General features: G+C 49.4%; 1 protein-coding gene across 15 annotated transcripts in view; it reads left to right on the forward strand.

Annotated features, from left to right (window-relative positions):
• MRVI1 (murine retrovirus integration site 1 homolog) overlaps nt 1-23331 on the forward strand; it is a 185511-nt gene that overhangs the window by 100159 nt on the left and 62021 nt on the right. For 8 of the 15 annotated variants that reach the window (XM_013994558.2, XM_013994560.2, XM_021083331.1 and 5 more), the window contains 7 exons: nt 10938-11038; nt 13179-13249; nt 15753-15926; nt 17276-17353; nt 18318-18370; nt 18563-18607; nt 20338-20955. In XM_013994558.2, the coding sequence (XP_013850012.1) occupies nt 10938-11038; nt 13179-13249; nt 15753-15926; nt 17276-17353; nt 18318-18370; nt 18563-18607; nt 20338-20955 (1140 nt within the window). Of the gene's footprint in view, nt 1-850; nt 966-10937; nt 11039-13178; nt 13250-15027; nt 15089-15752; nt 15927-17275; nt 17354-18317; nt 18371-18562; nt 18608-20337; nt 20956-23331 lie in introns of all 15 variants that reach the window. The other 7 variants (XM_003480735.4, XM_013994562.2, XM_021083329.1 and 4 more) reach the window with 4 other exon arrangements.

Consider the following 23331-nt stretch of genomic DNA (forward strand, 5'->3'; position numbering starts at 1 on the left):
GGATAGTCATTTTCTTGCCAGTCCCCAGAGAGTCCTTTAGTCTGTCCTGAGAGCGCTAAGTCCTCTTTGCAGCCAGACCGCCCCCGCCCAACCCCCGCTACAAAGGCAGTCCCTGTTTGCCCTCCAGGCTGTGGGAGAGGGACCTGGGGATACAGCAACAGTGCCAACCCTCCAATACCACCCTCACCATCATCATTATTATTACTGTTATTATTATTATCATGATTGTGTTGTTTCATCTAACCCTTAAAGCAAGCCTGGAAAATGAGCATTATTAGCACTTCATGGTGTTTGAGAATATGAAACTCAGACATTTAGTAACTCGCCCAAGGTCACCCAGGTGAGATTCTAGTCTAGACCTCCCTGCTTGGCCGCCTGGCATGGCCTTCCTGCACAGCCCTCTCCCAGGCCATCTGCCAAGCCCCAAGGGCAGGAGCTAAACTCCCGTCTCCTGACTCCCGGCTGGACTGGAGCTGCGGCTGGGCTGTTGCTCAGCGCTTCCTGGCCAGACCCAGTCACGTGACATTGGGGAAAGGAAGCCCATATTCCCGTCTGTGACACTGGCCTATATTTATCCCTGCACCCAGGCAGCTAGGAAACTGTTGTGCATTCCTGGGAATTTATGAGCGAAATAAACATTTAAATGTTTCTATAAGGTTTATTTAAGGCGGACAAAATGTGACCCCTGGCTTATTATAGGGACAGTTTGCCGGGAGATGGCCTGCCCTCCCCTTACCACCACCCCCTGCCACTCCCAGTGCTTGGCTGACTCCAGGGAAGGAAAATGGATCCTTGGGGAGGCTGGGCCCCTGGCAGGGTCAGAGCGGTGCCCTTGCTGTCTTTCTTGCAGCTGTGTGTTCAGCCTGGAGGGCTTCCTGGAGGAAAGGGCTTGTGAAGGAGGGTGCAACTTGGAAGAATCAGAGAGGAATGTCAAGAGGCCTGCAGGGCACCAGGAACCAGGGGAGGTGAGACCCAAGACCTCGTGACAACTCTTACGGGCAGCGTGTGCAGTGGGTAGGCCAATGGGTCTGAGTTTTATTTATTTATTTATTTTTGGTCTTTTTAGGGCCACACCCATGGCACATGGAAGTTTCCAGGCTAGTGGTCGAATCAGAGCTGAAGCCTCTGGCCTACACCACAGCCACAGCAACGCCAGATCCGAGCCATGTCTGCGACCTACACCACAGCTCATGGCAACACTGGATTCTCAACCCACTGAGTGAGGCCTGGGATCGAACCTGCGTCCTCATGGATACTGGTCAGGTTCATTACCGCTGAACCACAATGGGAACTCCCAGGCCTGGTGTTTAAGCCCTTTTCCTATTTACCAGTTGTGCAGCCCTGGACAAGTCTGGGGTTTTTTTGTTGGTGGTGGTGGTAAAGTGGAGATTGAATGGGAAAAGACGGGAGAGAGAAGAAATGAGTTAAACTTCTACTCCATATGCAGGGCTTTTGCTCTCACCTTCTCGCTTCCTCTGCCGGGCTCTCTGAGGTCAGGAGGTACCATCTCTCCTTTATACATGGGTGGCCCGAGGTTCATTCGAGGAGTTGCTGGGAGGATTATGAGAAAAGACAGCAGAAGCACCTGGGCCAGGCCCCTCATGCAGTAGGTCCGAGCCAATGTCACTCCCCCTTCCCACATTCGTTTCTGGGCTTCTGTGTGTGAAAAGCATCTCTACCTGGTCTGAGAAGCAGATGGGGAGAGAGGGAGTGGATCCAGGGGAAATGAAGGTGGTCCCACAGGTAGGCTTCCTTGGGGCTCACTGATAACGTGGGCTTGTGTGGCTGGATGCCCCAGTGAACATCCGCTGTGGCTTCGTGACCAGAAGAGCGAGGGCCTCCCAGTTTAACTCCAAAGGTTGTTCAACTCAAAACTAAAAACAACCCCCTCAAAAGTAATTGCAAAGTCGTTAATTTAGCCCCAAAGTTGCCAATAACTGAATATAATATCTGACACTCACTGAGCATTTATTTACAAGCTGTCAAGGGCCCTTCCATGAGCTTTCCATCTAGAGCTGCCAGATTACAAATGAAAACACAGTTATATCTGGAGTTCCCATCATGCCTCAGCAGTAATGAATCTGACTAGTATCCATGAGGACGTGGGTTTGATTCCAGGCCTTGCTCAGTGGGTTGAGGATCAGATGTTGCTGTGAGCTGTGGTGTAGGTCACAGGAGTGGCTTGGATCTGGCATTGCTGTGGCTGTGGTGTAGGCCAGTGGTTATAGCTCTGATCCGACCCCTAGCCTGGGAATCTCCATGTGCGGTGGGTGCAGCTCTAAAAAAAAAGACAAAATACAGTTATATCTGCACAATGTTTGGGACATACTTATACTAAAAAATTATGTGTGGTTTATTTGAAGCTCAAATATACCTGGGTATCCTGTGTTTTATCTGGAAATCCTACTTCTATATCAATCTGTTGAATTCTTAGAACTACCCTGTGAGATGGTTATTTCACAGAGGAGGTAAGCAAGGCACAGAGAGGTAAGGTCACTTGCCCAAGGTCACACAGCTAGTAAGTGAAAAGCTATATTGTGAATTAATGTGGCTTTAGAGTCTGAGGCCCTTGAAGTCACAAAGTCAGTCACTTGCCTGGCAGACTCTGTTTGAATGCAGTGGCCGCCGGTGTTCTTAAGGCCCGGCCTTCTGTTTTTGCAGCTCAGAATGGGAGCAGAAGTATTTATACTGCTTTAAAACCTGGCTGAGGGGAGTTCCCATTGTGGCTCAGTGGTTAACACATCCAACTAGGAACCATGAGGTTGCGTGTTTGATCCCTGGCCTCGTCCAGTAGGTTAAGGATCTGGCATTGCCATGAGCGTGGTATAGGTCACAGATGTGGCTCAGATCCTGTGTTGCTATGGCTGTGGTGTAGGCCAGCAGCTACAGCTCCGATTCGAGCCCTAGCCTGGGAACCTCCGTATGCCATGGGTGCAGCCCTAAAAAGCAAAAAATAAATAAGTAATAAAATAAAACCTGGCCAAATTCAGCCCACAGGGCCCCTGGAATCTTCCCATATCCCAGTGCCTATTAAAGCGAAACAGGCAGTGCAAGACTGAATATTCCCCATGAAGACAGCTTTTCAGAAAATTAGATGTTTCCCAGAGCTTTCTGTGAGCTGATTAGGGAGAGGACAATTTGATTTTATTGCCGTATACTTTGTACACATTGGAAGGAGAGAGTGAGGACATGCCAGGATATTTCAACAGGGGATTAGAAGATTTCTCCCCACTTGCTCCAGGCCTCCTGTTTTTTCAAGCAGTTTTAAACTGTGTGTGTCCGTGGTTATATGCTTGGCACTATGCCATCCCCGGCTTGTTTCTGCCTGTCTGTGTGGGCACCTCTGCCCCAACCTTCCTGTGAGTGAGGGTGCCTGCGGCCCCATGCATGACAGTCATCTCGGGAGAGCTTTGCTGACAGTGGCCTTTTGCCAGGAGGCAGGGAAACGTCTACCAGAAAGCAGCTCCCCCAATGCTTTGCGGAGGGTTTACCCCACAGTGTCAACACTGAGTGTATCAGGCCCAGGAGCTACCTGGGATGGGAGGGGATGGGGAAGAGGGTACTTTCACTCCCTCCCCTATCCCATTGCGCTATATCACACAGAGCATATCCTAATGTGATCTGAAGCATTGCAGAGTCCCACCTAGTTCAATTTTGTCTGCCTGGGCACTAGAATAAACCATAGCAGGCAATAGGTATTCAATAAGAGTTTGCTGGGTGAATGGGTAAAATAAAGCCTAATAATGTGTGCATGTTTGTAGACTGGCCCTTCTCTTAGACTCTAGGACTTTTGAAAAGTTTGCTGTCAATCATAAAAAGAAAGGGTAGGACATTCTGCACAATAAAGAATTGGATGGAGCTGGAGGAGTCAGCTGAGGAGGGAGGGAAGGAGGGAGGGAGGGAGAGAGAGGAGATGAGGGGGATAAGCAAGAGAGGAGTCAAAGGGGAGAGGAGAGGTGAGGGTGGGAGTTAAGGCTGGTTGCCCTTTTGTGTCCTCTGAGGTAAGAGTGAAGCAGGGAGCTCTCTGTATGTTGGTTCTTCTTCTTCTGCCTCTTCTTCCTCTTCGTCGTCGTCATCGTCGTCTTCGTCATCGTCTTCTTCTTCTTCTTCTCCTCCTCCTCCTCCTCCTCCTTCTCCTCCTTCTCCTTCTCCTCTTTCTCCTTGTCCTTTTTCTCCTTCTCCTTCTCCTCCTTCTCCCCTCTTCCTTTTTCCTTCTTCCTTCTCCTTTCTTCTTCTTTCTCCTTCTCCTCCATCTTCTTCTTTTTTGTCTTTTTTGGGCCATACCTGCTGCATATGGATCCCAGACTAGGGGTCAAATGGGAGCTACAGCTGCTGGCCTACACCACAGCCACAGCAACGTGGGATCCAAGCCGTGTCTGTGACCTACACCTCAGCTTTCGGCAATACCAGATCCTTAACCCACTGAACAAGTCCGGGGATTGAACCCACATCCTCATGGATACTGGTTGAGTTCATTATCACTGAGCCACAAAGGGAGCTCTGAATACGTTGGTTTTTCTTCTGCTGAGTAATTCTTTAAGGCAGCCTTTCTCAGATCCTGGACCAGGAGGATCACAGCTTCATTAGCTTTCATATCAAAGAATTTAACTTCAGAGTCAAATCATATGTGGTTAGAAGGAGCATGTATTTCTCATTATCTGCTAGGGATGTTTAATTAAACAAACTGTTCCCCCATTTTTACACTATCGTGTTTTTATATCATATATTTTATTGTTGGTGACTTCAGATTGCTTTGGGAAATAAGTAGTGTGTCAACAAAAATCAATCCATAAATGGACTGTAGTCTATGTATGTGGCAGCCAGAATGTAGGGAACTCTTGGAAATGGGCATAGAGTATAACTCCAGCATCATCACCACAGTTGTATTTCTGGAACACATCATGGAGAAATTAATGTTTGGCCCCTCCTGCCTCCTTATGTAGACTGAGCTTATCTGCACCAGTGCATGCTGGGAATTTGTAAAGTGGCCCCCACTCAGGGAGGGCAGGAGCCATATGATATAACAAATATGAAAATGATATTGTAGCCAAAGTGCATTTCTTCTCGTTCACCAGAGGATTTACCCAAGAGAGAAATTCTCTAAATATGACAAACTTGGAAAAGGTAATTTTCGGAGCTTAAATTTTCACTGTTGAGGCAAACTCCAGCCAGGGAAGAAACTTCACACATACTGTAAGCACAGTTGGTGTTTTGATCGGCATTTCCATGGTAACAGTCACCCATGAGGCCGTATGGCAAGAAGCCCCATCCAGAGGTCATGGAAGTTACATGTTCACAAATTCTCAGAGATTTCTTGTACAGCAGAGGGCCCAGAGGAAACAAGACCATATTGGGTACCCCAAATTTGCTAAGCGGGTAGATCTTGCAAGTGTTCTTATCATCATCATCATCATCATAACAATGATAACATTAATACTAAGTAAGAAGGCAGGAGGAAACTTTTGGAAATGACAGATGGGTTTACAGAGTGTGGTGAGAGTTTCCCAGTACATATATATCTCTAAACTCATCAAGTTATTTCTGTGAAATATATTTTGGAGTTCCTCAGTGGAAAAGAATCTGACTAGGATCCATGGGGACACAGGTTTGATCCATGGCCTTGCTCAGTGGGTTAAGCATCTGGCATTGCTGTGAGCTGTGGTGTAGGTCACAGACTTGGCTTGGATCTAGCATTGCTGAGGCTGTGGTGTAGGCTAGCAGCTACAGCTCCGATTTGACTCCTGGCCTGGGAACCTCCATATGCCATGGGTGCAGCCTTAAAAAAGACAAACAATTTAAAAAAAATTTAAAAATTAAATAAATAAAAGATATATATATATATATATAGCTTTTCACATATCAAACATACCTTAATAAAGTGGTTTGAATAACAAAAATAACATGGGTGGAAGAGACTTTAGGCACAAACCTATGCTCCACAAAACCAAGGCAGGCTAAGAATCATGGGTCACAGGGCAGTAAATCAGATGTCTTTGGGGCCAGAGAGGAAGCTTAAATGAGTGAAGCAGGCCAGCAGAAGCTGACTCCCACCAAATGTTACTCTGCAGAACTATGGACCCAAGATTGCTTGACCTCTTGCTTTTTCAGGAAAAGCAGAAAATTCACGCTTTTATGGGAATTCTTCCACTTAAGAAATATTGGTAATTGGAGTTCCCATCATGGCGCAGTAGAAACAAATCCCGCTAGGAACCATGAGGTTGCGGGTTCTATCCCTGGCCTTGCTTAGTGGGTTAGGGATCTGGCATTGCCATGAACTGTGGTCTAAGTCTTAGACATGGCTCAGATCTGGCATTGCTGAAGCTGTGGTGTAGCCAGCAGCTACAGCTCCAATTCGACCCCTAGACTGGGAACCTCCATATGCCATGGGTGGGCCCTAAAAAGACAAAAGACAAAAAAAATTGGGAACTAACATGAAAACTTATAAACACGACTCACAGCAAACAAGCCCCACCCCCACCCCAATTTCTAATTTGCTCCTTTTAGCTCAGAGACTAGGCTTCAGAGGATGCTGTTTCTCTGAGATCCAAGAGGCCACATCAGCAAGAAACCCTTCTGGTGACGTGGAGGGAAGCCTTTGGAAAAACTTCAGCCCTTCCTGCTCCACACAATAGAACATCCCCCCACTCCTTCCTCCTCACTGACTCTCCCATTTAGCTTGACCTGACCCAGCTCCATTCCTTCATTTGCCACTTTGACACACTGCTTCCCTTTCTTGACCTCAGCATCTCCCCTGAGATGCTGTTCCACTGTGTGTCCTCAGGCCCCACCCCACAACCCAACTGACCCCTGATTCCTTCCTGGCCCCTAGGAAGTCCCCAGCCCCTGTACTGCCTGCTGGCCTCCCACCAGGGGAGCCTGGTGGACAAAAAGGTGGAGAGAATTACTGTTCATTTGAGTGGTAAACATGATGAATGGGTATTTATAGACCATGTGACACTTATCAAAGGGCATACGTGTTCCTTATTTCATTTTATTTGCACAAACTTCTTTTTTTTAAATGATTTTTTCCCCATTATATTTGGCTTACAGTGTTCTGTCAATTTCTACTGTACAGCAAAGTGACACAGTCACACATACATATATACATTCTTTTCCTCATGTTATCCTCCATCATATTCCATTATAAGTACTAAATATAGTTCCCTGTGCTATACAGCAGGATCTCATTACTTATCCACTTCAAATGCAATAGTTTGCATCTATTAACCCCAGACTTCCAGTCTGTCCCACTCCCTCCCCCTCCCCCTTGGCAACCACACATCTGTTCTCCAAGTCCATGAGTTTCTTTTCTGTGGAAAGGTTCATTTGTGCCATATGTTAGATCCCAGATACAAATGATATTATATGGTATTTGTCTTTCTGTTTCTGACTTACTTTACTTAGTATGAGGGTCTCTAGTTCCACCCATGTTGCTGCAAATGGCATTATTTTGTTCTTTTTTATGGCTGAGTAGTATTCCACTGTGTGTATATACATCTTCTTAATCCATTCATCTGTCAATGGACATTTAGGTGGTTTCCATGTCTTAGCTGTTGTGAATAGTATTTTATTTGAACTAACTTCTTCTGAGACAGCAGGCCTTTGACTATTTATTTTTGGAGTTGTGGGAACTGGGGCACAATGCAATAAGAGGACAGAGCAAGTAACTAGCTCACCATCAGCCCAGCAAAGCAGAACTATCCAGAGAAGGAGTGATTGCATTTTGGGAAAATCCCTGAGCAACTCTTAGGAGAGGAGTCCTTGACAGAAGGATGGATAGCCATGTTCTTGGAGGGAATGGAGCTCTGGGGTCATGAGGACAGGTTGGCCAGTTCTGGTTCCAGCCACAAGCATCATGCTAACTCCCTGTCAATCTATCTTGGCCAATTGTGGGTGTCCAACTGGAGAGTGACACAGATCCAGTTTACTAAGGAGCTCCTCAATACTCCTATGAGGTGGGGGGGTGCTTTAATAATAGGGCTGCTTCTAGCATCTCAACCAGTGGGAATTATGAGGATCCATGGATGGATCTGCTGTCAACGTTTCTATGTTTTCGCTTTGGGCAGTCAAGTTATTCCCAAGTCTAATCCTCAATGTCCCCCATCTCCCAAACCACTAAAACCAAAGTCACTGAAGTACCACCTAAGGTCCTTCAAAAGCTGGCTCAATCTCTTATTCTGGTTTCATATTTTGCCCCTAAACTAGGTTCCTGGACCCAGTTATAACATGTTTATGTGTGGAAGCTTCCCCACACCAACAAGCAATTCCATAAGGTTGTCTGAGAATTCAACTCAATTCTGACACTTTCTACCAGGGGTAGAATCAGATCCACAGGTAAAGAGCTCAGTCCCACAAGGCTGTCCTCTATTTCAGATGCCACTTGCAAGCCCAGGTTGTTACCTGTGCTTCTGATCAACTGGCTAAACGCAGAGTTTCCACATTCCTCTCTTTGAGTTTGTTTAGTTTGCTAGAATGGCTCACAGAACTCAAGGAAAACCCTCTTACTCACTAGATTACTGATTCTTTTTTTTTTTTTTTTGTCTTTTGTCTTTGTTGTTGTTGTTGTTGTTGTTGTTGCTATTTCTTGGGCTGCTCCTGTGGCATATGGAGGTTCCCAGGCTAGGGGTTGAATCGGAGCTATAGCCACCGGCCTACGCCAGAGCCACAGCAACACGGGATCTGAGCCGCGTCTGCAACCTACACCACAGCTCACGGCAACGCCGGATTGTTAACCCACTGAGCAAGGGCAGGGACCGAACCCGCAACCTCATGGTTCCTAGTCGGATTCGTTAACCACTGCGCCACGACAGGAACTCCAGATTACTGATTCTTTACAAAGAATATTAAAGGACGGATATGAATCAACAATTGGATGAAGAGATACCTGGGGCAACATCCCAAATAAAGAAGCGTCTGTCCTTGTGGAGCTTGAGACCTGATATGGTGGCACGTAGAAGTGTTCTGGTTCCCCAGTGCTCTCCCAGCCCCTTCCTTTCAGGTTTTTATGGAGTCTTCATTACATAGGCATGATTGATGAACTCACTAGCCATTGGTGATTCAACTCTTTCTCCAGCCCTTCTCCCCTCCTCTCAAGAGGTGGGACTAAAAGTTCCAACTGTCTGTTCAGGATTCGTTCCCCTGGCAGCCAGTGCCCATTCTTAGGTTTTTTTCCCAAAAGTCACCTTGTAGACATAAACCCAGTTATGGTGGAAAGGGGCTTGTTATGAACAACAAGACACTCATTTCACCTTGATGTCTCTGAAACATTTTCAGGAACCAAGGACAAATATTACAAAAAGTTGTTCTTAATGCTTTTATCGCTCAGGAAATTCCAAGAGCTTTGGGAGCCAGGAACTATGGATAAAGACCAAATATATATGAGGAATATATTTTGGTCATCTGAATGACCAAATATATACCCTTTGTTCTTTTTTTGCTTTTTAGGGCCGCAGCCATGGCATATGGAGGTTCCCAGGCTAGGGGTCCAATTGGAGCTACACCACAGCCCCAGCAACATCAGATCCAAGCTGCATCTGTGACCTACACCACAGCTCATGGCAAAGCCAGATCCTTAACCCACTAGCTAGGCCAGGGATCAAACCCACAATCTCATGGTTTCTAGTCAAATTCGTTTCTGCTGCACCACGACGGGAACTTATAAGTCATAATATCGCAGTCCCCTATCCCTGGGTCCTCCTATCTCACATACTCCATAGTCCATGCTCCAGCTGCACTGATGAATCCCTGATGGCCAGGTATGCCTTTTGTTATTACTCTTACCTCTGCCAAAACCTCTCCCTTAAATGCTCAAAAACTCCTATTTAAACAGCTCAAATGTCCCTTTCTTTGGAGGGTCTTCTCCAACTCTCCTCATGAAGGAGTTTCCTTTCCTTTAACCTTTCACAGGAGGTGGTCCATCCCTTATCACCTTACACTTATTATAAGTTTTAATTACTTCTCTGTATCCCTTGCTTGACTGTGAGCTCTTGAGGGTCTTTGTATCTCAAGCTGTTCCTGGCACATAATGGATAACTAAAATGTGCTTATTGAATGAGAGAGAAAAGTAATCTAACGGTACTTAAACCATTTCTTGAAAAAAGCTAGGTGCTTTCTCCACATTATTTGTAATCCTCACGTCAACCATGTTAAGTTAGATTTTATGATCATAAGACACAGAGGGGTTAAATAAATGGCCCGGGGACACACAACTGGTAGATGACGAGCAGAAATTTGAGTGCAGGTCTGTGATTCTTCCAATAGGCAATGCTGCTTCCTCCACCTCCTTCCCAGCCAAAGGCCCTTCCCAAACCTCCCTCCCCTGTACGCAGGGCTTCTGAGTGTCCCCCTCCTCCCATCACTATAGCTACCTCCAACAGAAAGGCCCAGAATACAGGGAAGTGGTGTTCCCTGGCTAGGTTCAGAGACCCTTCCCCAGCTCATCTGGCCTTATGTTTAAGGCCAAGGGAGGAAAGAAATGCAAATAAAAATGGGAAGATCTTGTTTCACTAGAAGGTGTGGGATTTATGAAGTCCAGGCAGCATCATATAGTACCCACTTAACAACAGGGAATGTTGTGAAAAGGAGAGAGGACCTCCTCCCTGTCTTGCAAGAAGCTGATACCTGCCTATCAAGGGCTCAAGAACATAGTTCAGCCTGGCTCTGTGAGGGCAACCCCCAGGCCATGGCTTCGGGGGCCCAGTACAGATAAAAGCATCTAATGCCCAGGGGCTTATGAGACTTCCAGGGAAAGTGGCCATGGGAACCCACTACTCTCAAGCATCAGGAGGCTGCCCCAATAGTGGGAGGTGGTGCAACAAGCTCAGGAACAAGGGGAGACAGACCTTTGTCAGGAAGGGTAGCATATTCACAGAGGGCCTGAAAAGCACACACCCATATGGAAGCTTAACTGCATCTATGTTTTTGTGCTAAACCACCAGGGCTCTCCCACCGCAGGAATATCTTGCAGTCCACCTACCATCATCCTGACTGGGGATGCCAGTTCACCAGAAGGAGAGACCGACAAAAACCTGGTCAACAGGTACATCCGACATCTCTGTGCTGTAAAGAGCAGTATTTCCTAGCATGTGGGGATTCGACAGCTCTTTGATACATCTTTTCTTCTTTCTGGATCATTTTGTTGATGAAATACAATCAAGCAGTTTTTCAAAATGGAAGAGAGAGCGCTTGGAATTTTCCACTATCTTTCCCTCTCCTACATTATTTTTTCGCTCCTGGATTTGGCTCTTTGCATTTTGCTGACCTTTAAGAAAAGCGCAAGTCATGGCAGCGGAGTTTCCTATAATAGCTGCCAAGATGTTTGCAAACCAACCTGAAAGATATGAGTCTTTGACTGTAGATTCCTGCCTCTGGCCACCATGGGTCCTGTGTGGAAGATGGTCTGTTGGAAGGACCCAGCTCACACACACGGAGATGTTGCTGCCTTGGTTTTTTGTTTTGTGTGTGTGTGTGTGTGTGTGTGTGTGTGTGTATGTGTGTGTTTGACATAAAAAGGAAGTAGTTTATGTAGAAAAATATATTTGATGACTAAAACTGCAAATAACAAAATGGAAAATAATTTATGACATTTGTGATAATAGTCAAATTCCCTTAGCATAGTAAGTACTCCTGAAAGTCAACTAGAAATAGATGAAAAAAAAAAAAAAAAAAGAAAGAAAAACAGGTAAACAAGAAAAGACAATGAAATAAAAATCCCCAGTAAGTATAGGAAAACCTGCTTAACAGTTAAAGAGATATAAATTAGCCTTTCTTTTTTTTTTTTTTTTTTGGAGTTCCTGTCGTGGCTCAGCAGAAACAAATCTGACTAGGAACAATGAGGTTGCGGGTTCGATCCCTGGCCTTGCTCAGTGGGTAAAGGATCTGGTGTTGCTGTGGCTGGGTGTAGGCCAGCAGCTACAGCTCTGGTTAGACCCCTAGCCTGGGAACCTGCGGGTGTGGCCCTAAAAAGACAAAAAAAAAAAAAATACATGGATAAATTAGCCTTTTCTCACCTACCAGTCTGATAAATGTCAAAAATTTTGAAAACACCCATTTTGGCCAGGTGTCCTTGTAAACTTCCATACATAATCAGTGGGATCACACATGATAACAGTCTCTCATTTTGCAATGTTACAGTATTTGGGGAACTTTTAATTTGTATACCATTGGTCTCAGCAATTCTCTAGAAGTTTGCCTTACAGACAATGTCTATACTGACATTCATGGTGCCCTTGTTTGGCTGTCTTGGTTTGACACACCACTAGCCTCTGCATTGGTCTAGCTGGAATGAGGTTGCCTGAGTGTAATTTCCAAAAGGTTATGAAGATAATTCTAACATAGATATAAAGTGAGCCTGTGTCAAGGCTTATTTCACTCATTAACGAGAGGACCATCAGGATAACAAAACCAGTTCAACAGAGGATTCAAGAAATGGATATAGAATCATTGAGGAGGAAAAGAATGCTGGAATGAGATTCAGTTAGATATAAAATAGTTTTATGTTTCATGGGGCAATGAAACCTTATATTTTATCTTTGCTCCCTAACAGAAATCATCTGCCTCTCTATCAGGCAATTATTCACATTTTATGAGTTTTCTGCATGTTAGATGGTCCCTCAGAGCCTGAGCCCTAATCCATAGTAAATAGTCAAAGTTACAAAGGGCAGTAGTTGGAAAACTTTAGCAAGCATCAGAATCACCTAGGGCCGGGGGCGGGGGGGCTTGTTCAGTCACAGCCAGTTGGGCCCCAGCCCCAGGGTTTCTGATCCTGTTGGTGGGTAGAGCCTGAGAATTTGCATTTCTAACAAATTCCCAAGCATAGACAAGCTTCTAAGATGATGCTCTAGAATGACTTTGAAAGGAAATAGAGTTCCCATTATGGCGCAGCGGAAATGAATCTGACTAGCATTCATGAGGACCCAGGTTCGATCCCTGGCCTTGCTCAGTGGGTTAAGGATCTGGCGTTGCCGTGAGCTATGGTGTAGGTTACAGATGTGGCTCAGATCTGGCATTGCTGTGGCTGAGGCATAGGCCTGAGGCTACAGCTCTGATTGGACCCCTAGACTGGGAATCTCTGTGTGGCCCTAAAGAAAAAAAAAAAAAAAGGATATAGAGACATCCTTTGCCTACTTGCAAGCTGTGGATAAATTTTCTTAACAAGATGACTCTGTTCTGTCTTTCAGAGCCCACAGTCCCCACAGGAGGCTTTCTCACCGACACTTGAAAGTTTCCACTGCTTCACTGACTTCTGTGGGTAAGGGCCAGGCTGATTTATCTTATTTCTCCAACCAAAGGTAGGGGTCCAGCTGAAGGTGTGTTTGAGTAGGAAGACTGGGGTCTGGCAGCTGGGCCAGGCTTGGCCCCTTTCCTTCTTCTTCTCAGATAAGGCCATCCCTACAAGGTCAATAGGGCAAAGTTGACCAGCCCTCTGTGTTTGAGCACAGAAGAGGTAAAATATCTGATTTAATTTGCTTTGGTAAAAAGACAGGTCCAGGGCATGAAGAGGAAAATGAGGCAGTCAAAGAGAGACAGAACAGCTGGATGAGGCTCAATTCCAGGGCTCAGGGGGCAGAACCTTCTGCCCCCTCTAGAGAGGCCCACATCCAGGTAGGCTTGGTGGGCTTGGCTGTAAGGCTGGCTACCCCAATACTCTACTCTTTTCCCAGGGGTATCTCAGCATCTGCTCTGGACCATTAGAATATGGATGTGGTACAGGCTTGGGCTCTGTCTTCATGTTGCATAGTCTATGAGGAGACTGAGAAGGGAACAGAATCAGGACACTGGATTGTAAGGCCCTTCACAAGAGTGTTAAGGAAACTGAGGCAAGAAGGGGACCAGTTCTGGCTAGAGATGGGGATTGTTGGGTAGGCCTTCCAGACAAGAGAATGTTTTGAGTTGTGCCTTAGAGAGCTAGACAGATAGACAAGAGCGAGGAAGGGCCATCTAGGTGGAAGAAGCAATATTGCTGGGGAGCAGGAACCATAACAAAGCAACTGAATGCTTTGCTGTGTGTATCAGTCAGGACTCTTTCAAATGATGGAAACACAGTTTAAACTAGCTTATGCCAAAATACATACATACATACTTGCATGCATGCCAAAGAGTTCCCATCATGGCTCAGTGGAAACGAATCTGACTAGTATCCATGAGGACATGAGTTTGATCCCTGGCCTTGCTCTGTGGGTTAAAGATCCGGCAGTGCCATGAGCTGTGGTGTATGTCATAGATGTGGCTCAGATCCTGTGCTGCTGTGGCTGCGGCATAGCCTGGCAGCTGCAGCTCCAATTCATCCCCTAGCCTGGGAATTTCCATATGCTGTGGGTGCAGCCCTAAAAACAAACAAACAAAAAAACCGCAAAAAACCCCCCACAAAAGCCAGGGTCTGTGTTTTCAGGGAGTGCTAAATCCAGGTACTCAGTTTGGGTTGTTACAATTATCCCACCCCATCTCCTGAATCTCTACTTCTGTGCCTGGCTTTCTTCCTGGCAAATGGCTACCGGCACCTTATATCCCTTCAGTGGGAAGAGAATTTCTCCTCCCCATCGACCCAGCATAATTCTCAGAACTGCCTCTCACTGGCCTCGCATGGCCATTGCTGAGCCAATTACCCAGAGGTATTGAACTCACTGACTGGCCAAGGATGGTACATGGTTCCGTTACTGGCACCAGAGAGGAGGTGGTGGTAGGGATAACCCTGTCCTCACTAACGTGATTGGGACTCAGATGAGTTTCACCCAGTGCAACTTGGGGAGCTAAGACCAGAAGCAGCAGGAAAGAAGGCTGCATAGTGGGGGCCATTCATCACCGGAGCTGTAAGGAGAAGAGCCTGTGGGATCAGCAAAAGTGGCTGAGCCTAGTTTGGCATCTGGACCTCACATTGGGGACCATGAGGCATCTTGGGGAGGTGAGGCAGGAGAACTGCATGGTCAGATATGGCTCCTAGGAGGGTCAATCTGATAGGCCATGGAAGATGGGATGGAGCTGATAGCCTGGAGGTGGAGGACCTACGAGGTGGTTGATGTAATTGTGCAGATGCGTTATAGCTGATGAGCAAGAATGGAGATGAGGCACAAGTGCCAGAGATATTTACAAGGTAAGTGATGATCAGGACTTGATGAGGCATTGGTTGGATGTGGGGGGCGGGGGTGAGGAAGAGGGAGAAGGGGGGAGTGCTCCCAGTTTTCTGAGCAGCTGGGTGAGAGGTGGTATCACTCATCCAGGTAAAGCTCCCTGGAGAAGGGGCAGTCTGGCGGGGAGGGGGGGGGTGAAGGCACACTGTGAGTAGAGGGGACCAGGAGGTAAAGTGGCCAGGGGATTCTGCCTTTGGCCCATGGTCTCTGGGCAACTCCCTTTATCCACACCTGTTAAGCTCACTAGCTCATTGAGGAAATAGAGACTTGAGAGAAGAACACTAGGGGAGCAGATAGCAAGGGTGGGGGGGTGCATGTTGGAGGGGGAAGGTGTGAGGGGGGCAGGAGTGGGGGAGCTCTGATGGCCCTCCCTAACAGCAGCATTTAGGACAGTACTGGGAACCTCGGTGACTTCATGACCATTTGTGACAGAGGACCTGCCATAGGCACCAGCTACAAGCTGGAGGTGCCAGCCCTGCTGAGGAAGCCTTGTCTCTCCCCAGGAAGCCCTCTCCAGGGACAAGGTTTAACTGGCTGAGTCCACTCTGGGCAGCATCCCTGGGCTGAGCTGTGGGGGTTGGGGACAGGGCTGAGGCGGGGGACCCTGAGCTCACCCTCCCTCTGCAGACCCTGCAGGGCACGTCATTGACCTAGTAAATGATCAGCTGCCAGACATCAGCATCTCAGAGGAGGACAAGAAGAAAAACCTGGCGCTGCTGGAGGAAGCCAAGTCGGTGAGTGAGCGGTTCCTGACCCGCCGTGGAAGGAAGTCCAGGAGCAGCCCTGGAGACTCCCCATCAGGTAGGACACAGGGGGGCCGCCCTGAGCCTCTCCAAGGGGGTGGGGAGGGCCCGGCCCCAGCTGCAGTGGGAACCCTGCTTCCAAGGGGTGACCCTCGATGCACCTGTCCCCAGGCCTCCAGGCCCCAGGAGGACAAAGCCTCTTGGAAAAGGATCCTGTGACAAGAGTACATCTCGCCCCATTTCAGAAGTTCTGAATTATGGACCCAAGTCTAGCCCAGAAAACTCTGCTTTTCATGTTTTGGGCCTGTGTATGTGACCATTGCGTCTTCCTGATTTGCCAAGAAGTGCCAGCCCATAAGGATACCCATGAACTTGACCTGGGCTCCCCTGGCCCTGAACCCTGCATGGAGAGGAACCCTGTGTGATGCTGTTGTGCACAGACTCCCAGGTCACCCTGCATGGTCGGGATGTGTGTGGCCTCCCACTGTCCCCAGGAGGCCCTGCTCAATGGGCACCTCCTCTGCAAAGGTCAGGAGAGGCCGGCCCTGGACTCCCCATCCCTGAGCTCCAGCTTTGGGCCCCGGGAAGGATCTAGGTATTACAGGGAAGGGAAGGTGGGTTTTGGTGTCTTTATGGAATTTCTGGATTGGCTAGGCATATGGAGGTTCCCAGGATAGGGGTCTAATCAGAGCTACAGCTGCCAGCCTACACCCCGGTCACAGCAATGCAGGATCTGAGTCATCTGGGACCTACACCATAGCTCACAGCAATGCTGGATCCTTAAGCCACTGAGCAAGGCAAGGGATCAAACCCACAGCCTCATGGTTCCTAGTTGGATTCGTTTCTGCTGTGCCACAACGGGAACTCCACTTTATTTTTTTGGCCATGCCTGTGGCATGTAGAAGTTCTCAGTTCTCAGGCCAGGGACTAAACCTGCACCACGGTAGCAACTAGAGCCACAGCAGTGCAACACCCGATCCTTAACCCACTGAGTCACCTGGGAACTCCAAAAGTCACTCTTTTTCCTGAGCGAAAAATTGGGGGTAGTTAGACATTAAGTCTAAATGTACTTAGGAGGCAAGGGGCGCATTTGAAATCAGGGCCATCCTGGCAAGTCCAGGAGGTACAGCATTGGAGCTGCACCTACCAAACAATACCAGGTCCTCTGTTTCTAGAAGATGCTTTGGGGTCAAGCCAGGCAGGTCTCTCCCAAATAACCCTGGTGCTCCTTCTGTTGCACTGGCAGCAGGGAGGGGTTGGCTTGTGGTAGGAACCTTATGTGGTGTCCAGAATCCACCCTTGACCCCAAGGAGGCGGTATCCAGGGCTCAGAGATACCTGAAAGGATGTCTATTAGGCTGAAGTCCCGAACCTTCCTGAAGGCTGGCCAATTTGTCTGTCTCCACAGCTGTTTCCTCCAACCTTGGCCCCGGAGTGTCTTCCGCCTCCTCTCAGAGCAACTCACTGACTGTCCCCACAACGCCTGGTGAGGTCCAGCCCCCCAGCATTTCCTGCCCTGTCTTCTCTGCTTGGGTGGTGGCTCAGCCCCTCCCCTGGTCCTGAGGACTCCCATCCGGCTGTCTTCCCCTTCAGGACCCCTGTTTGGTCCCCTCCCTGGGGGCCTGGCTGGGGTGCCTCAGAGGAGGAGGATGTGCTTTCTTTGGGGGTTTTGGGGTGTCCCTGGTGAGGACAGGGGCACAGTTGTGGGAAGCAGGCTATGCCTGGGGCCCTCTGCCCAGAGAGGACCTGGAAAGAGGACCCCTGGGAGCTTAGTTGCAAAGGCCTTTATTTGGCCACTCCTTGTGTTTTGATTGCTTCCCTTTCTTAGGCTGTATTGAGGGCCATACCCTCAGCTCAGTTGGGGAAGGGGCAGAGAGAGCCACCTGCTCTAGTCAGAGCTACAGGGCAGGCTCAGGCTTGGACCAAGCAGGCTGGGTTCAAATCTCACCATGGACACTCCTAGCTGCCTGGCCTCCTTATGTGGTTTCCTTTTTCGTTCATTTGTGTTTGTCTTTTTAGGGCCGCTCCTGCAGCATATGGAAATTCCCAGGCTAGGGGTCAATTGGACCTGCAGCTGCCGGCCTGTGCCACAGCCACAGCAATGCCAGATCTGAGCCACATCTGTGACCTACACCACAGCCCATGGCAACCCCGGATCCTTAACCCACTGAGTGAGGCCAGGGATCGAACCCGTGTCCTCATGGATACTAGTCAGATTTGTTACCACTAAGCCATGACGGGAACTCCCTCATATGGTTTCTGTGATGGTTAAATAACAGCTCACTCCAGAACCTGGCATGTGAGAGGTATTCAACAAACTCTGCCTTTATTGGCCCCCAGGCCCAAGAGAGCAGAGGAGAACATTCTGGGGAGGTAGATGTGTTTTTTCTAAAGGGACAGCTGTGCGTCTGGGGTCTGGGCATCGCTCACCAGTGTCCGGGCCATTTTAGGTTTGGATGCATGCGGTGGCCCACAGTCCCCTCTGCCCGGAGCATCACCACAGGTAACAGGGCCCTGCGTAGGGTTTCTATGCCAACCAGTCCCTCTTACCCCTCCACACCTAGAGGCCCCTCCATGATCCACAGGAGGTGAGGGGGTTGGGTGGGGGAGGCATTGACACCACTATAGGGGTATTTCAGTAAGAGATGGGGGCTCGTCATGTTACTGACTGACTCATATTTACTTTTTCCAACAGAAGGGGGATGAGGCCGAAGTCTCTTCACCTCACCTTGGCGAGCCTGTGAGTTTGAGCTCTTCCCAGGTTGAATGATTTGAGTGAAGGAGACACAGTGTCCCAGAAGCCTAGGCTGCCCTGCGCAGCCTGTGAGTGGGTGCACGTGAGTGGAGGATAGAGGCTGAGGAAGCTGGAAGCTTCCTCTGCCCTAAGGTGACTGGACATCTGAGGTGGGGGGGGATGAGGAGGTGGGGTTCAGTGAGGATGACCACCAGGGTGGACCTGTCCATAGCTCTACACCCATAGTCAGGCTACTGCCAGAGACCAGGGGGACATCTGGGCCCAGCAAACACCAGGCAAGACTGCTGCTCTTGTGAAAACTGCAGGAAAGCTCCAGCCCCTAGGTGAGACTCTTCTTAGGGTCAGCCTGGAAAAGCCACGTCTTTGCTGAAAAGCAAAAGAAGGGCCCCATATCTGCTCAGAGCCAACAGCTCAAGGTGGTATCAAGGGCTGCATAGAAAACAGTGTCCTCTAGAACTGGGTCTAGAGTCCTCTGGGAGAGTTTCAGCTCATGCACAAGACAGCCACACAAACACCCAGAGAAGTCCACCTGTCCCTCACAAAGCAGATTTTCTCTGGAAAATGAAAGAAGAGTGCAGGATCTTAGCATTTCTGGATTGGTAAGATATTAGCTTTGCAAGAATCACCTTGTTCAGTGATCTGTTGTTGTTATTATTATTATTATTTTGGCTTTTTAGGGCCGCTCCTGTGGCACATGGAAGTTTCAGGCTAGGGGCCGAATCAAAGCTACAGCTGCTGGCCTATACCACAGCCATAGCAACCCGGATCTGAGCTGCATCTGTGACCTACACCATAGTTCACGGCACCGCCAGATCCTTAACCCATTGAGCGAGGCCAGGGATCAAACCCTCAACCTCATGGTTCCTAGTTGGATTCGTTTCCACTGCGCCATGACCGGAACTCCCATAGCCTCTTATGGATCAAGGAACTCTCTGAGAAATTGTTGAAAGGTATAAATTCTCTTCTCAGAAAAGTATATACAACATGAAACACACATGCACATTTGCATATAATTTCAGAGAGTTCACAAACCTGATGGGAGATCTGAGTCCCTAAGAGTTAAGGGCTGTGCCCGGAAGAGCCAGGATTAGACTCTGGGGCAACTGAGTCAAAGCCAAACTTGTGACTGCCCCCAAAGCTGCCCTCTATTCCTCTGTCCTCTGCAGCTCCAAGCCCATGGGAAGTTCTTGGCAGGTTTTTTTGTTTGTTTGTTTGTTTTCTTTTTGGTCTTTTTAGGGCCATATCCAAGGCATATGGAGATTCCCAGGCTAGGGGTTGCACTGGAGCTGTAGCCTTGGGCTTATGCCACAGCCACAACAACACCAGATCCGAGCCACATCTGCAACAGTACAGCTCACGGCAACGCCGGATCCTTAAACCATGGAGCGAGGCCAGGGAGTGAACCTGTATCCTCATGGATGCTAGTCAGATTCATTTCCACTGAGCCATGATGGGAACTCCTTTTAGCAGGTTTTGAATGGGAGGTCCTCTTGGCCTGTTTCACGATGCTCGGGCTTGTTTGTGGGCCCCCTTTCCTGGCTCAGGCTTAACTGAGAATAACTCCCCTTCCATCTAGTCCACACCCCTCCAAGCCTTCACCCCCCCCCCACACACACAGTGTCCGTGGGGGCAGAGGCTTCCCACAGTGGAAGCAGCATCTCCTATCTTCTCCCCAGCCTGCTTCTGGGGTCCTAGCTCTACCTTATCTCTTTCAGAATGTCCTCAAAGGGCTAGCTGACTGGAAGCAGAATGACCAGAGGAAAGTGTCTCAAGGCAGGCTGACCCCTTGCTCTCCCACAGTTGAGAAGTCCAAAGAGCTTGCAATAGAACAAAAGGAAAACTTCGATCCCCTCCAGCGCCCTGAGGCCATACCCAAGGGCCCGACTTCTGGCACAGGCAGTGGTGGGAAAATGGCCCTGAACAGTCCCCAGCCTGGCCCTGCTGAGAGTGAGCTGGGGAAGCCGCTTCCGAAGACAGCCAAGGAAGGCAGCCCTCTGCCCAGAAGTCCAGCCCAGGGCTCTGGAGGGCCAGCTCCCCAGGCCCCCCAGGGAAAAAGTACAGTTGGAGAGCCCACAGGGTCCAAGGTTGGCTCCAAAGCTGAGCTGTGGCCCCCAGTGTCCCGGCCACCCCTGCTTCGGGGAGTCTCCTGGGACAGCGGCCCCGAAGAACCCGGCCCCCGGCTGCAGAAAGTGCTTGCCAAGCTGCCGCTGGCAGAGGAAGAGAAGCGTTTTTCAGGCAAAGCTGGCAGCAAGCTGGCCAAGGCGCCTGGACTCAAAGACTTTCAGATACAAGTGCAGCCTGTGAGGATGCAGAAGCTCACCAAACTCCGTGAGGTGGGTTCCTGGGGGCCTGCTGGGTGGGGCGTGCAATCGGGTCCCCAACCTGGACTGAGGATCTCTGGGTGAGGGCATCTCTGGCCCGAATGTGGGCCTTGAGGCACCCTGAAATTCCCCACCCTGATAAACCAGGCCCACTGGGCTGCATGTCCTTCGTAAACATCATCTTTGGATCCTTTTACTCTGCTAACTTGAGTGGGGCCACCTGGGATGTAGCTGCCATGCAAAGTCACATTTCAAGGGGAATGTGGGTATGTGGAGGGCATGTGGGCCTTCAGTCCTGGCTGTTTCCCCTCAACCCCCAGCCAGTGCTGGTGGGTTATGAACAAGAAGCCTTTTTTTTTTTTTTTTGCTTTTTTTCTTTTTTAGGGCCACACCCGCAGCATACGGAAGTTCCCAGGCTAGGGGTTGAATCAGAGCTGCAGCTGCTGGCCTACACCACAATGCCAGATTCAAGCCACATCTGTGACCTACCACAGCTCACAGCAACCCAAGATTCTTAACCCACTGAGCAAGGCCAGGGATCAAACCCTCGTCCTCATGGATACTAGTCGGGTTAGGTGTCGAATTGGAGCTGCAGCTGCCAGTGTACACCACAGCCACAGCAACGCTGGATCCTTAACCCACTGGGAAAGGCCAGGGATTGAACCCTCATCCTCATGGATACTAGTTGGGTTCGTTACCGCTGAGCCACCACGGGAACTCCCTAACAAGAAGCCTTTGATGGAGCACCTTGTTGTGTCAAGGATGGGGCAAGAATGGAATGGCTTTTCCTTCTGTCATGCCCTGAGCTTTCCTTCCTAATGCCTGTTAACAAAGAGCCTCAAGTCCATCCAAGTTTAAACATCCAAGTTTTAACCAGTCCATCCAAGCAGCCATGAGAGGCTGCTCCCCTTGGGGTAAATTTCTTCCAGCATTCATGATATTCCCAGCTTTCACTGGCCATCAAACCCAGCCCCGTGTTGTCTTATAGGGCTGCTCCCCTGCACAGGGCATGACTGGGGAGGGTTCAGGGATGTTGGAGAGAGAGCCCAGGGGGTGAGGAAACAAAGAGGTTAACAGGACAAAGAAATCTTTGTCTTTCCCCAGAGGGTGAACCCAGGCCGTGGGTCAAGGCAGCCGGGACACCGCAGGGTGCAGCCTGGTGCCCCCACAGCTGGAGCTGGACAAGGCTCTCCTCCAGAGGGGCGTGGGACAGGGAAGGAAAAGAGGCACTTGAGAGTGAAGAGCAAGTGCAGGGGGGTCTACACCAGCCGGAAATTCCAATGCTGGCCATTGTCCTGTTCAGAAACATTCTGAGTTAGAGGCTCTGGGAGAGCTGGGGCCTGGTGGCTGCTGAGCTTAACATCATTTTACATAAAAAGCCCACCCAGCCAGGAAGACCTCACTAACTAGGGAGCCAGGGCCACCCCTGCTGGGCCACAGCCCCAGACCCCTGGAGGAAGTGATGCCAAGGGGATCAGACATTTGCCTTCAAGGGCCTCTGGTGTAGGAGGTCCAGCCCGGGTGACAGGTCACACCCAGACCCCTGCAAGTTTCTTTCTGCAGCAAAAAAAAAAAAAAAAAAAAATGTCACAGAGAACCTAGAGGCCTGGAGGCTCCATCCCACTAGCCACTGCCCCGCATCTGACCGTAACCCTCCCTACCTCTCTCCCAAGTCAGGGTGCTGAGAGTTGCCTGGCTGTGGGCCTCTGGCTTGCTAAGGAAACAGGTAAAGGACTCTGGCTGTGACTTCCTTGTGAGCCAGAGCTCCCTCTGCTGGTCCCTTTCCACCATTACCCAGGTGGTAAAACACCCAAGTGGCCTCTGCTTACAGGGATACTGAAAATCCCCTTAGAAACGCAAGTCACAGGGACTGGGAGGTCTGTCAGGCATTTCCACTTGGGGGAGCTGGTCTGGTGCTGATGGGAGGCTTGGAGCAGGCGTGAGCCTCCCTGTGCCACAAGCCTGCGGTCCGTGTCCCCATCTCCCCGCAGCTCTGCCAGCTGAGGCCCCAGGCCACTGGCTGGCTGCCTTGGGGTAGCAATCTTCGGGTCTCATTTGTCTGGAGACTTTAATTACTCAAGAGGTTGCCATCACGGGTCACTGAGCAACTGGGGACAGGGGAGGTCACACATCCCGAAAGTGGGTGCTCACTGCCCAGAACTCCAAGGCAGGAAGCTCCAGCCAGCTCGGAGCACAGCCATGAGATCCCAAAGATTGTTTCCATCTTTGGCTGCTCCGTACACACCCAGGGGACCCTCCTGTCCTCAGAGCCCCGGGCTCTGCTTCTGTTTGTCCTCCAGTCCGCAGCCCTGAGGCCCGTTTAAAAAGCCAGTCATGCCCAGGGCCATTCCTGACCTGAGGAATGGGGCACGGTTCAGTCGTGGGGTT

This window comes from Sus scrofa, chromosome 2, assembly GCF_000003025.6.
Source record: "Sus scrofa isolate TJ Tabasco breed Duroc chromosome 2, Sscrofa11.1, whole genome shotgun sequence".
NCBI classification, from domain to species: Eukaryota; Metazoa; Chordata; class Mammalia; order Artiodactyla; family Suidae; genus Sus; species Sus scrofa.